Source organism: Oncorhynchus clarkii, chromosome 29 (genome assembly GCF_045791955.1).
Source record: "Oncorhynchus clarkii lewisi isolate Uvic-CL-2024 chromosome 29, UVic_Ocla_1.0, whole genome shotgun sequence".
NCBI classification, from domain to species: domain Eukaryota; kingdom Metazoa; phylum Chordata; class Actinopteri; order Salmoniformes; family Salmonidae; genus Oncorhynchus; species Oncorhynchus clarkii.
In genome coordinates this window covers 8,478,665-8,492,121 of record NC_092175.1, presented here as the reverse complement: position 1 = coordinate 8,492,121, position 13,457 = coordinate 8,478,665, and the positions used below count along the sequence as shown (strand labels likewise).

At 44.1% G+C, this 13,457-nt stretch overlaps 1 protein-coding gene across 1 annotated transcript in view; it reads left to right on the top strand.

Moving 5' to 3' along the window:
* The window catches only part of LOC139388371 (multiple C2 and transmembrane domain-containing protein 1-like), a 137,968-nt gene extending 133,875 nt beyond the window's left edge, over positions 1–4,093 (top strand). Inside the window, exon 22 of the mRNA XM_071134988.1 lies at positions 3,793–4,093. Coding sequence (XP_070991089.1) covers positions 3,793–3,864 — 72 coding nt within the window. The 3' untranslated portion in view covers positions 3,865–4,093. The remainder of the gene's footprint in view (positions 1–3,792) is intronic.
* The last annotated feature ends 9,364 nt before the right edge of the window (positions 4,094–13,457 follow it).

The following is a 13,457-nucleotide window of genomic DNA, read 5'->3' as shown; positions in this document are numbered from 1 at the left end:
GAGTTAAGGTTAGGGTTAGGAGCTAGGGTTAGAGTTAAGGTTAGGGTTAGGAGCTAGGGTTAGAGTTAAGGTTAGGGTTAGGAGCTAGGGTTAGAGTTAAGGTTAGGGTTAGGAGCTAGGGTTAGAGTTAAGGTTAGGGTTAGGAGCTAGGGTTAGAGTTAAGGTTAGGGTTAGGAGCTAGGGTTAGAGTTAAGGTTAGGGTTAGGAGCTAGGGTTAGAGTTAAGGTTAGGAGCTAGGGTTAGAGTTAAGGTTAGGGTTAGGAGCTAGGGTTAGAGTTAAGGTTAGGGTTAGGAGCTAGGGTTAGAGTTAAGGTTAGGGTTAGGAGCTAGGGTTAGAGTTAAGGTTAGGGTTAGGAGCTAGGGTTAGAGTTAAGGTTAGGGTTAGGAGCTAGGGTTAGAGTTAAGGTTAGGAGCTAGGGTTAGAGTTAAGGTTAGGGTTAGGAGCTAGGGTTAGAGTTAAGGTTAGGGTTAGGAGCTAGGGTTAGAGTTAAGGTTAGGGTTAGGAGCTAGGGTTAGAGTTAAGGTTAGGGTTAGGAGCTAGGGTTAGAGTTAAGGTTAGGGTTAGGAGCTAGGGTTAGAGTTAAGGTTAGGGTTAGGAGCTAGGGTTAGAGTTAAGGTTAGGGTTAGGAGCTAGGGTTAGAGTTAAGGTTAGGGTTAGGAGCTAGGGTTAGAGTTAAGGTTATGTTTTAAGGTTAGGAGCTAGGGTTAGAGTTAAGGTTAGGGTTAGGAGCTAGGGTTAGAGTTAAGGTTAGGGTTAGGAGCTAGGGTTAGAGTTAAGGTTAGGAGCTAGGGTTAGAGTTAAGGTTAGGGTTAGGAGCTAGGGTTAGAGTTAAGGTTAGGGTTAGGAGCTAGGGTTAGAGTTAAGGTTAGGGTTAGGAGCTAGGGTTAGAGTTAAGGTTAGGGTTAGGAGCTAGGGTTAGAGTTAAGGTTAGGGTTAGGAGCTAGGGTTAGAGTTAAGGTTAGGGTTAGGAGCTAGGGTTAGAGTTAAGGTTAGGGTTAGGGTTAGGGTTAGAGTTAAGGTTAGAGTTAAGGTTAGGGTTAGGAGCTAGGGTTAGAGTTAAGGTTATGTTTTAAGGTTAGGGTTGGGAGCTAGGGTTAGAGTTAAGGTTAGGGTTAGGAGCTAGGGTTAGAGTTAAGGTTAGGGTTAGGAGCTAGGGTTAGAGTTAAGGTTATGTTTTAAGGTTAGGGTTAGGAGCTAGGGTTAGAGTTAAGGTTAGGGTTAGGAGCTAGGGTTAGTTTTAAGGTTAGGGTTAGGAGCTAGGGTTAGAGTTAAGGTTAGGGTTAGGAGCTAGGGTTAGAGTTAAGGTTAGAGTTAGGGTTAGGGTTAGGAGCTAGGGTTAGAGTTAAGGTTAGAGTTAGGGTTAGGGTTAGGAGCTAGGGTTAGAGTTAAGGTTAGGGTTAGGAGCTAGGGTTAGGGTTAGGGTTAGGGTTAGGAGCTAGGGTTAGAGTTAAGGTTAGGGTTAGGAGCTAGGGTTAGAGTTAAGGTTAGGGTTAGGAGCTAGGGTTAGAGTTAAGGTTAGGGTTAGGAGCTAGGGTTAGAGTTAAGGTTAGGGTTAGGAGCTAGGGTTAGAGTTAAGGTTATGTTTTAGGGTTAGGAGCTAGGGTTAGAGTTAAGGTTAGGGTTAGGAGCTAGGGTTAGAGTTAAGGTTAGGGTTAGAAGCTAGGGTTAAGTTAAGGTTATGTTTTAAGGTTAGGGTTAGGAGCTAGGGTTAGAGTTAAGGTTAGGGGTAGGAGCTAGGATTAGAGTTAAGGTTAGGGTTAGGAGCTAGGGTTAGAGTTAAGGTTAGGAGCTAGGGTTAGAGTTAAGGTTAGGGTTAGGAGCTAGGGTTAGAGTTAAGGTTAGGGTTAGGAGCTAGGGTTAGAGTTAAGGTTAGGGTTAGGAGCTAGGGTTAGAGTTAAGGTTAGGGTTAGGAGCTAGGGTTAGAGTTAAGGTTAGGGTTAGGAGCTAGGGTTAGAGTTAAGGTTAGGGTTAGGAGCTAGGGTTAGAGTTAAGGTTAGGGTTAGGAGCTAGGGTTAGAGTTAAGGTTAGGGTTAGGAGCTAGGGTTAGAGTTAAGGTTAGGGTTAGGAGCTAGGGTTAGAGTTAAGGTTAGGGTTAGGAGCTAGGGTTAGAGTTAAGGTTAGGGTTAGGAGCTAGGGTTAAGTTAAGGTTATGTTTTAAGGTTAGGGTTAGGAGCTAGGGTTAGAGTTAAGGTTAGGGTTAGGAGCTAGGGTTAGAGTTAAGGTTAGGGTTAGGAGCTAGGGTTAGAGTTAAGGTTAGGGTTAGGAGCTAGGGTTAGAGTTAAGGTTAGGGTTAGGAGCTAGGGTTAGAGTTAAGGTTAGGGTTAGGAGCTAGGGTTAGAGTTAAGGTTAGGGTTAGGAGCTAGGGTTAGAGTTAGGGTTAGGGTTAGGAGCTAGGGTTAGAGTTAAGGTTAGGGCTAGGGTTAGAGTTAAGGTTAGGGTTAGGAGCTAGGGTTAGAGTTAAGGTTAGGGTTAGGAGCTAGGGTTAGAGTAAGGTTAGGGTTAGGAGCTAGGGTTAGAGTTAAGGTTAGGGTTAGGAGCTAGGGTTAGAGTTAAGGTTAGGGTTAGGAGCTAGGGTTAGAGTTAAGGTTAGGAGCTAGGGTTAGAGTTAAGGTTAGGGTTAGGAGCTAGGGTTAGAGTTAAGGTTAGGGTTAGGAGCTAGGGTTAGAGTTAAGGTTAGGGTTAGGAGCTAGGGTTAGAGTTAAGGTTAGGGTTAGGAGCTAGGGTTAGAGTTAAGGTTAGGGTTAGGAGCTAGGGTTAGAGTTAAGGTTAGGGTTAGGAGCTAGGGTTAGAGTTAAGGTTAGGGTTAGGAGCTAGGGTTAGAGTTAAGGTTAGGGTTAGGAGCTAGGGTTAGAGTTAAGGTTATGTTTTAAGGTTAGGAGCTAGGGTTAGAGTTAAGGTTAGGGTTAGGAGCTAGGGTTAGAGTTAAGGTTAGGGTTAGGAGCTAGGGTTAGAGTTAAGGTTAGGAGCTAGGGTTAGAGTTAAGGTTAGGGTTAGGAGCTAGGGTTAGAGTTAAGGTTAGGGTTAGGAGCTAGGGTTAGAGTTAAGGTTAGGGTTAGGAGCTAGGGTTAGAGTTAAGGTTAGGGTTAGGAGCTAGGGTTAGAGTTAAGGTTAGGGTTAGGAGCTAGGGTTAGAGTTAAGGTTAGGGTTAGGAGCTAGGGTTAGAGTTAAGGTTAGGGTTAGGAGCTAGGGTTAGAGTTAAGGTTATGTTTTAAGGTTAGGAGCTAGGGTTAGAGTTAAGGTTAGGGTTAGGAGCTAGGGTTAGAGTTAAGGTTATGTTTTAGGGTTAGGGTTAGGAGCTAGGGTTAGAGTTAAGGTTAGGATTAGGAGCTAGGGTTAGAGTTAAGGTTATGTTTTAGGGTTAGGGTTAGGAGCTAGGGTTAGAGTTAAGGTTAGGGTTAGGAGCTAGGGTTAGAGTTAAGGTTAGGGTTAGGAGCTAGGGTTAGTTTTAAGGTTATGTTTTAGGGTTAGGGTTAGGAGCTAGGGTTAGGAGCTAGGGTTAGGAGCTAGGGTTAGATTTAAGGTTAGGGCTAGGAGCTAGGGTTAGAGTTAAGGTTAGGGTTAGGAGCTAGGGTTAGAGTTAAGGTTAGGGTTAGGAGCTAGGGTTAGAGTTAAGGTTAGGGTTAGGAGCTAGGGTTAGAGTTAAGGTTATGTTTTAGGGTTAGGGAAAATACAATTTTGAATTGTGTATCCCCACAAGGTTAGTTGTACGTGTGTGTGTGTGTGTGTGCGTGCGTGCGTGCGTGCGTGCGTGCGTGCGTGCGTGTGTTTAACTCCGACTGTGTATTTGACAGATGCAGTATCGGGAGCTGAAGTTCGATCCAGGACAGAGCCCCAGCAAACGAAAGAAGACCAACCCTGGCTAGACACACACACACACACACACACACACACTGGACTCTGTCTCTGAGGGATTTTCAACTCCCCCATACTTTGTAAATAGGGTACGCAACTGTAAACATTGTAAAACAAATAGTATAGAATTTTTTTACATTATGAATATTTCATCATTACGATTAAGACTAGTGCTAGTTTTATTTAGTATGTTTTAGTTATTGTGGAAGTCACAGCACAAAGAGAACACAGTGTATGTTTTAGTTATTGTGGAAGTCACAGCACAAAGAGAACACAGTGTATGTTTTAGTTATTGTGGAAGTCACAGCACAAAGAGAACACAGTGTATGTTTTAGTTATTGTGGAAGTCACAGCACAAAGAGAACACAGTGTATGTTTTAGTTATTGTGGAAGTCACAGCACAAAGAGAACACAGTGTATGTTTTAGTTATTGTGGAAGTCACAGCACAAAGAGAACACAGTGTATGTTTTAGTTATTGTGGAAGTCACAGCACAAAGAGAACACAGTGTATGTTTTAGTTATTGTGGAAGTCACAGCACAAAGAGAAAACAGTGTATGTTTTAGTTATTGTGGAAGTCACAGCACAAAGAGAACACAGTGTATGTTTTAGTTATTGTGGAAGTCACAGCACAAAGAGAACACAGTGTATGTTTTAGTTATTGTGGAAGTCACAGCACAAAGAGAACACAGTGTATGTTTTAGTTATTGTGGAAGTCACAGCACAAAGAGAAAACAGTGTATGTTTTTTTTACTCCTTTTCTTTGTTTGGTCACAATATCATTTTATAAAACGGGTCCAAACACTTCTGAATTTTTAAAATGGAAAGACTCCCTTCTGGAGACGTGTGCTTTCCTCCGACTAGATACCTGGACACCTGTACAAGATCAGCACAGGGACACACACTAGCTTCCAGGACTATGTTGCCAGTTATAAAAACATAGTTTTTAATAAAGATTTCTACAGAGATATATACAAATATATGTATGTGTATAACAAAGAGTATGTATTTATATCAAAGATCATATACGTGTGTACTGTGTATGTTTGTCAAATCAAATCCCCAAAATATTGGTCACATACACATATTTAGCAGATGTTTTTGCGAGTATCGAAATGCTTGTATAACAGAAAGAAATACTTCAAAGTTGCTATTGGCGCCATCTTGGCCCTAGTCTGCATTTCTGCAGGTTTGTTTTTAACGTACAGAGAGCAGTGAGTCGTCTTGTAGAACTTCTGTTTCTTTGGTCCAGACACGTTTTTTATATGAGCATCTGCCATTGAATACCCCGAAGAACATGGCTGACGTTTTACATTCTCCCAACCAATTGTGCTATTTTGTTATTTTTTGTGCCTTTTTTGTAACTTATTTTTTAAACTTATTGTGTACATGTTACTGCTACCGTCTCTTATGACCGAAAATACCTTCTGGACATCAGAAAAGCGATTGCTCACCTCAGTCTGGAAGAAACTGTTTCCTTTAACAGGTCCGACGAGAAGGATATCCTGCTTTCACTGGAACAGGCCCAGATCCACGCCTTTTGCTTGAAAAAAAGACGCCGGAAAAGGGGCCGCAGATCGGGGATCCTTCTGAGAATCCGGAGGTGAACGAGTTAACTCCCACTGCCTTCCATTCTTCTCGCTAACGTGCAATCAATGGACAATAAAATTGGCGACCTACGATAAAGATTATCCTACCAACGGGACATTAAAAACTGTAACATCTTATGTTTCACCGAGACGTGGCTGAACGAAGATACAGACAATATAGAGCTAGCAGGATTTTCCATGCACCGGCAGAACATAGACGCTACCTCTGGTAAAACCTAGCTCCTAGTTGCCGGGGACTTTAATGCAGGCAAACTTAAATCAGTTTTACCCCATTTTTATCCGCATGTCACATGTGCAATCCTAGACCGCCTTTACTCCACACACAGAGATGCATACAAAGCTCTCCCCCGCCCTCCATTTGGCAAATCTGACCATAATTATATCCTCCTGATTCCTGCTTACAAGCAAAAACTAAAGCAGGAAGCACCAGTGACTCGCTCAATACGGAAGTGGTCAGATGACGCAGATGCTACACTACAGGACTGTTTTGCTAGCACAGACTGGAATATGTTCCACGATTCATCCAATGCCATTGAGGAATACACCACCTCAGTCATCGGCTTCATCAATAAGTGCATTGATGACTGTACGTACACATCCCAACCAGTAGCCATGGATTACAGGCAACATCCGCATCGGGGCGGCAGCGTAGCCTAGTGGTTAGAGCGTTGGACTAGTAACCGAAAGGTTGCAAGATCCAATCCCCGAGCTGACAAGATACAAATATGTCGTTCTGCCCCAGAACAAGGAAGTTAACCCACTGTTCCTAGGCCGTCATTGAAAATGAGAACTTTGTCTTAACTGACCTGCCTAGCTAAATAAAGGTAAAAAAAAACATGTACATTTTAAAAATCGAGCTAAAGGCTAGAGCTGCCGCTTTCAAGGAGCGGGAGACTAATCAGGATACTTATAAGAAATCCTGCTATGCCGTCAAGACGAACCATCAAACAAGGAAAGCATCAATACAGGATTAAGATTGAATCCTACTACACCGGCTCAGACGCTCGTCAGATGTGGCAGGGCTTGAAAACTATTACGGACGACAAAGGGAAACCCAGACGCGAGCTGCCCGGTGACGCGAGCCTACCAGATGAGCTAAATACCTTTCATGCTTGCCTCGAGGCAAGCAACACTGAAGCATGCACGAGAGCACCAGCTGTTCAGTAGCCGATGTGAACAAAACCTTTAAACAGGTCAACATTCACAAATCCGCTGGGCCAGACGGATTACCAGGACGTGTACTCAAAGCATGCGCGGACCAACTGTCAAGTGTCTTCACTGACATTTTCAACCTCTCCTTGACCGAGTCTGTAATACCTACATGTTTCAAGCAGACCACCATAGTCCCTGTGCCCAAGGAAGCAAAGGTAACCTGCCTAAATGATTATCGCCCCGTGGCACTTTGGTAGCCATGAAGTGCTTTGAAAGGCTGGTCATAGCTCACATCAACAGCATCCTCCCGGACACCATAGACCCATAGTGCCCACGAAGCTTATCACTAAGCTAAGGACTCTAGGACTGAACACCTCTCTCTGCAACTGGATCCTGGACTTCCTGACAGGCCGCCCCCAGGTGGTAAGAGGAGGCAACAACAACGTCTGCCACACTGATCTTTAACACTGGGGCCCCTCAGGGGTGTGTACTTAGTCCTCTCCTGTTTTCCCTTTTCTCCCACGACTGCGTGGCCAAACACGACTCAAACACTATCGTTAAGTTTGCTGACAACACAACAGTGGTAGGTCTGATCACCGACAACGATGAGACAGCATATAGGGAGGAGGTCAGAGAACTGTCAGAGTGGTGCCAGGACAACAATGTCTCCCTCAATGTGAGCAAGACCAAGGAGCTGATCGTGGACTACAGGAAAAGGCGGGCCGAACAGGCCCACATTAACATCCATGGGGCTGTAGTGGAGCGGTTCGAGAGTTTCAAGTTCCTTGGTGTCCACATCACCAGCGAACTATAATGGTCCAACCATACCAAGACAGTTGTGAAGAGGGCACTACAAAACCTTTCCCACCCAGACTCCAGCCACCCAAGTTATAGACTCGTTTTCTCTGCTACTGCACGGCAAGCAGTACTTGAGCACCAAATCTAGGACCGAAAGTCTCAAAAGTCAGCTTCTACCCCCAAGCCATAAGACTGCTGAACAATTCATAAAATCGCCACTGGAAAATTTACATTGACCACCCCCCTCCCTTTTGTACACTCGCTGTTTGTTTGTTACCCATGCATAGCCACTTCGCCCCCACCTACATGTACAGACGACCTCAACTAGCCCCTGCACACTGACTCAGTACCGGTGCCCCCTGTATATACTCGTTTTTGTTATTGTGTTACTTTTATTATTACTTTTTACTTTAGTCTACTTGGTAAATATTTTCTTCTTGAACTGCACTGTTGGTTAAGGGCTTGTAAGTAAGCATTTCACGGTAAAGTCTACACTTGTATTCGGCGCATGTGACAAATAAAATTTTATTTGATTTGACTGAACTTGGACTGCTAGCAGAATCATCTAGGGAGTCAATGCATTCTAACTTAGAATGCTAAAGGTTATTTTACAATGTCAGTGTCTCGCATGAATCTGAACCTGTGAGAAAGGGCATTTATGTATGTGATATGTGGAGTGGATAGTCATTGTGTGTGTTGCATGAGTGTGTGTCGCATCCCAAAGTCAGTACAAAGGCTTGTTGACAGTGTATTTGCATTTATCCCAAGAATAGTATTTTTCTTTAACATCAACTCCATCCAAGTTTTCGTCCTGGTTCTCATGTGATTTTACCTGATCGGGAGTTTAACCTGTGATGTGTGTGTTTATAAACATTCATTGGCTGATCATGGGTTGAATGTGAACTGACAGTGTGCTCTTATCGGAGAACACGTCCGTGAAAGGTTTATGACCACAGGTTTACCATAGAGTGAGGTCACTGCACACGTTGGTGGTGTCCACAAAAAGTACCTGATGAAATGAAGAGGACAGAGACTCACACCTGGAAAAGTATATGCTTTGTTTTAATAAAGAATCATTAGAGGAATAGCAGGTTTACAACATGAGCTCGGTCGGCTGAAGCCAAAATCATGAGATCATCCTCTGATAATGTTGGTGAAATACATTTGTAATGTTTAATTTTCTGTCTCTGTCTGCATAGACCATGTTCATAAATTATTGTTGTACCGCTGTGACTGTTTATGCCTGATGCTGAAGGAATTCTGTATGGTCTGCCTGAAACAGTATATAAAGACCATGTAACTGGAGCAAAAATCATTTGTATAGAGAGTCTTACTGTGGGTGTGCTCAGAGGCGGAAGGATCGTGGGAAGATTTCCTGCTAATGGGGTGGCGCTACGTGCACAGAGCCATAATCTAAATATATGGCTCTGGGTGTGCTGTTCTCTCTGCTTCATAAACCACGTTTACATCTACAGTTTTTATGCGAGTAAAGTCATATCGTATTAATTTTAAAAAAATCACAACAGCTGTGATGGAAACAGGTTTATAAATGCAGAGAGATCATGTGTTCTTTCGACATGGTAGGATCTTTTTGTGTCGGTAAAGTTAATTATTGAAGAAATGGCGATGGAAACGCCTTTATGCGCAAATATTGCAAGATGGCAACCAATATTGCAAGATGGCAACTGGTCGCCTCGCTTCGAGTCCTTAGGAAACTGCAGTATTTCGTTTTTTCTTACATTGTCAGAATGCCCAGACAATGTTAAGGGTTATTACATACAGCCAGAAGGAACTATTGGATATAAGAGCGACGTCAACTTGCCAACATTACGACCAGGAATACAACTTTCCCGAAGCGGATCCTTTGTTCTGACCACCACCCAGGACATTGAATCTAATCCCAGAGGCCGACCCAAAAAACGTTGCCGCAGAAGAAGTAGACGGAGCGGCCTCCTGGTCAGGCTTCGAAGGTGAGCACACCACTCACCTCTTACGAGTATATTAATATTAGTCGCCAATGTCCAGTCTCTAGACAACAAGGTGGACTAAATTAGGGCAAGGGTTGCCTTCCAGAGAGACATCAGAGATTGTAACATTCTCTGTTTCACGGAAGTATGGCTCTCTCAGGATATGTTGTCAGAGTTGGTACAGCCACCAGGTTTCTTCATGCTTCACGCCGACATAAATAAACCTCTCTGGGAAGAAGAGGGATGGGGGTGTATGCTTCGTGATTAACGACTCATGGTGTAATCATAACAACATACAGAACTCAAGTCCTTCTGTTCACCTAGAATTCCTTACAATCAAATGCAGACCATATTGTCTCCCAAAAGAATTCCCGTCAGTTTTTGTCACAGCTGTGTATATCCCCCCTCAAGCAGATACCACAACGGCCCTCAAGGAACTTCACTGGACTCTATGTAAACTGGAAACCATATATCCTGAGGCTTCATTTTTTGTAGCTGGGGATTTTAACAAAGCAAATTTGAGAACAAGGCTACCTAAATTCTATCAGCATATTGATTGCAGCACTTGCGCAGGCAATACACTGGATCACTGCTACTCTAACTTCCGCGATGCATACAAGGCCCTTTCCTGGCCTCCCTTCGGCAAATCTGATCACGACTCCATTTTGCTCCTACCGTCCTATAGGCAGAAACTCAAACGGGATGTACCCATGACTAGAGCCATTCAACGCTGGTCTGACCAATCGTAATCTGCGCTTCAAGATTGTTTTGATCACGTGGACTGGGAAATGTTATGGCAACCTCAGAGCCTCAATAACATTGATGTATACGCAAACTCGGTGAGTGAGTTTATAAGAAAGTGCATTGGAGATGTTGTTCCCACTGTGACTATTAAAACCTACCCTAACCAGAAACTGTGGATAGATGGCGGCATTCGCGCAAAACTGAAAGCGCGAACCCCCGCATTTAACCATGGAAAGATGACTGGGAATATGGCCGAATATAAACAGTGTAGTTATTCCCACCGCAAGGCAATCAAACAAGCAAAATGTCGGTATAGGGACAAAGTGGAGTCGCAATTCAACGGCTCAGACATAAGACCTATGTGGCAGGGTCGACAGGCAATTACGGATTACAAAAGAAAACCAGCCAAGTCACGGACACCGACGTCTTGCTTCCAGACAAACTAAACACCTTATTTGCCCGCTTTGAGGATAAAACAGTGTCACTGACGTGGCCCGCTACCAATGACTACGGGGCCCCCTCACCTTTTCCGTGGCCGACGTGAGTAACACATTTAAACATGTTAACCCTCGCAAGGCTACTGGCCCAGACAGCATACCTAGCTGCGTCCTCAGAGCATGTGCAGACCAGCTGGTGTGTTTACGGATATATTCATTAATTCATTCTCTACCCCAGTCTGCCGTCCCTACAAGCTTCAAGATGGCCACCATTGTTCCTGTACCCAAGAAGGCAAAGATAACTGAACTATAGTGCCTTGCGAAAGTATTTGGCCCCCTTGAACTTTGCGACCTTTTGCCACATTTCAGGCTTCAAACATAAAGATATAAAACTGTACTTTTTTGTGAAGAATCAACAACAAGTGGGACACAATCATGAAGTGGAACGACATTTATTGGATATTTCAAACTTTTTTAACAAATCAAAAACTGAAAAATTGGGCGTGCAAAATTATTCAGCCCCTTTACTTTCAGTGCAGCAAACTCTCTCCAGAAGTTCAGTGAGGATCTCTGAATGATCCAATGTTGACCTAAATGACTAATGATGATAAATACCATCCACCTGTGTGTAATCAAGTCTCCGTATAAATGCACCTGCACTGTGATAGTCTCAGAGGTCCGTTAAAAGCGCAGAGAGCATCATGAAGAACAAGGAACACACCAGGCAGGTCCGAGATACTGTTGTGAAGAAGTTTAAAGCCGGATTTGGATACAAAAAGATTTCCCAAGCTTTAAACATCCCAAGGAGCACTGTGCAAGCGATAATATTGAAATGGAAGGAGTATCAGACCACTGCAAATCTACCAAGACCTGGTCGTCCCTCTAAACTTTCAGCTCATACAAGGAGAAGACTGATCAGAGATGCAGCCAAGAGGCCCATGATCACTCTGGATGAACTGCAGAGATCTACAGCTGAGGTGGGAGACTCTGTCCATAGGACAACAATCAGCCGTTTATTGCACAAATCTGGCCTTTATGGAAGAGTGGCAAGAAGAAAGCCATTTCTTAAAGATATCCATAAAAAGTGTTGTTTAAAGTTTGCCACAAGCCACCTGGGAGACACACCAAACATGTGGAAGAAGGTGCTCTGGTCAGATGAAACCAAAATGGAACTTTTTGGCAACAATGCAAAACGTTATGTTTGGCGTAAAAGCAACACAGCTCATCACCCTGAACACACCATCCCCACTGTCAAACATGGTGGTGGCAGCATCATGGTTTGGGCCTGCTTTTCTTGAGCAGGGACAGGGAAGATGGTTAAAATTGATGACAAGACAATGATCCAAAACATAAAGCAAAATCTACAATGGAATGGTTCAAAAATAAACATATCCAGGTGTTAGAATGGCCAAGTCAAAGTCCAGACCAGAATCCAATCGAGAATCTGTGGAAAGAACTGAAAACTGCTGTTCACTAATGCTCTCCATCCAACCTCACTGAGCTCGAGCTGTTTTGCAAGGAGGAATGGGAAAAAATGTCAGTCTCTCGATGTGCAAAACTGATAGAGACATACCAGAAGCGACTTACAGCTGTAATCGCAGCAAAAGGTGGCGCTACAAAGTATTAACTTAAGGGGGCTGAATAATTTTGCACGCCCAATTTTTCAGTTTTTGATTTGTTAAAAAAGTTTTAAATATCCAATAAATGTCGTTCCACTTCATGATTGTGTCCCACTTGTTGTTGATTCTTCACAAAAAAATACAGTTTTATATCTTTATGTTTGAAGCCTGAAATGTGAAAAAAGGTCGCAAAGTTCAAGGGGGCCGAATACTTTCGCAAGGCACTGTAAATGACTATCTCCCCGTATCAATCACTTCTGTCATCATGAAGTGCTTTGAGAGAAGGATCATATCACCTCCACCTTACCTGCCACCCTAGACCCACTTCAGTTTGCATACTGCCCCAACAGGTCCACAGACGATGCAATCTCCATTACACTGCACACTGCCCTATCCTATCTGGGCAAGAGGAATACCTATGTAAGAATGCTGTTCATTGACTACAGCTCAGCATTCAACACCATAGTACCCTCCAAGCTCATCATTAAGCTTGAGGCCCTGGGTCTCAACCCCGCCCTCTGCAACTGGGTCCTGGACTTCCTGATAGGCCGCCCCCAGGTGGTGAATGTAGGAAACAACATCTCCACGTCGCTGATCCTCAACACTGGGGCCCAAATGTACTCCCTGTTCACCCATGACTGTGTGGCCATGCATGCCTCCAACTCAATCATTAAGTTTTCAGAAAACACAACAGTAGTGTGCTTGATTACCAATAACGACGAGACGGCCTACAGGGAGGAGGGGAGAGCACTTGGAGTGTGGTGTCAGGAAAACAACCTCTCACCCAATGTCAACAAAACAAAGGAGATGATTGTGGACTGCAGGAAACAGTAGAGGGAGCACCCCCCTATCCACATTGACGGGACAGTAGTAGAGAAGGTGGAAAGTTTTAAGTTCCTCGGCAATGACATCACAGAGCAACTGAAATAGTTCACCCACACAGACAGTGTAGTGAAGAAGGCGCAACAGCGCCTCTTCAACCTCAGGAGGCTGAAGAAATGTGTCTTGTCACCTAAAACCCTGACAAACTTTTACAGATGCACAATTGAAAGCATCCTGTCGGGCTGTATCACTGCCTGGTACGGCAACTGCACCGCCCTCAAACGCAAGGCTCTCCCGAGGGTGGTGCGGTCTGCACAACGCATCACCAGGGGCAAACTACCTGCCCTCCAGGACACCGACAGCACCCAATGTCACAGGAAGGCCAAAAATATCATCAAAGACAACAACCACCCGAGCCATTGCCTGTTCACCTTGCTACCATCCAGAAGGTGAGGT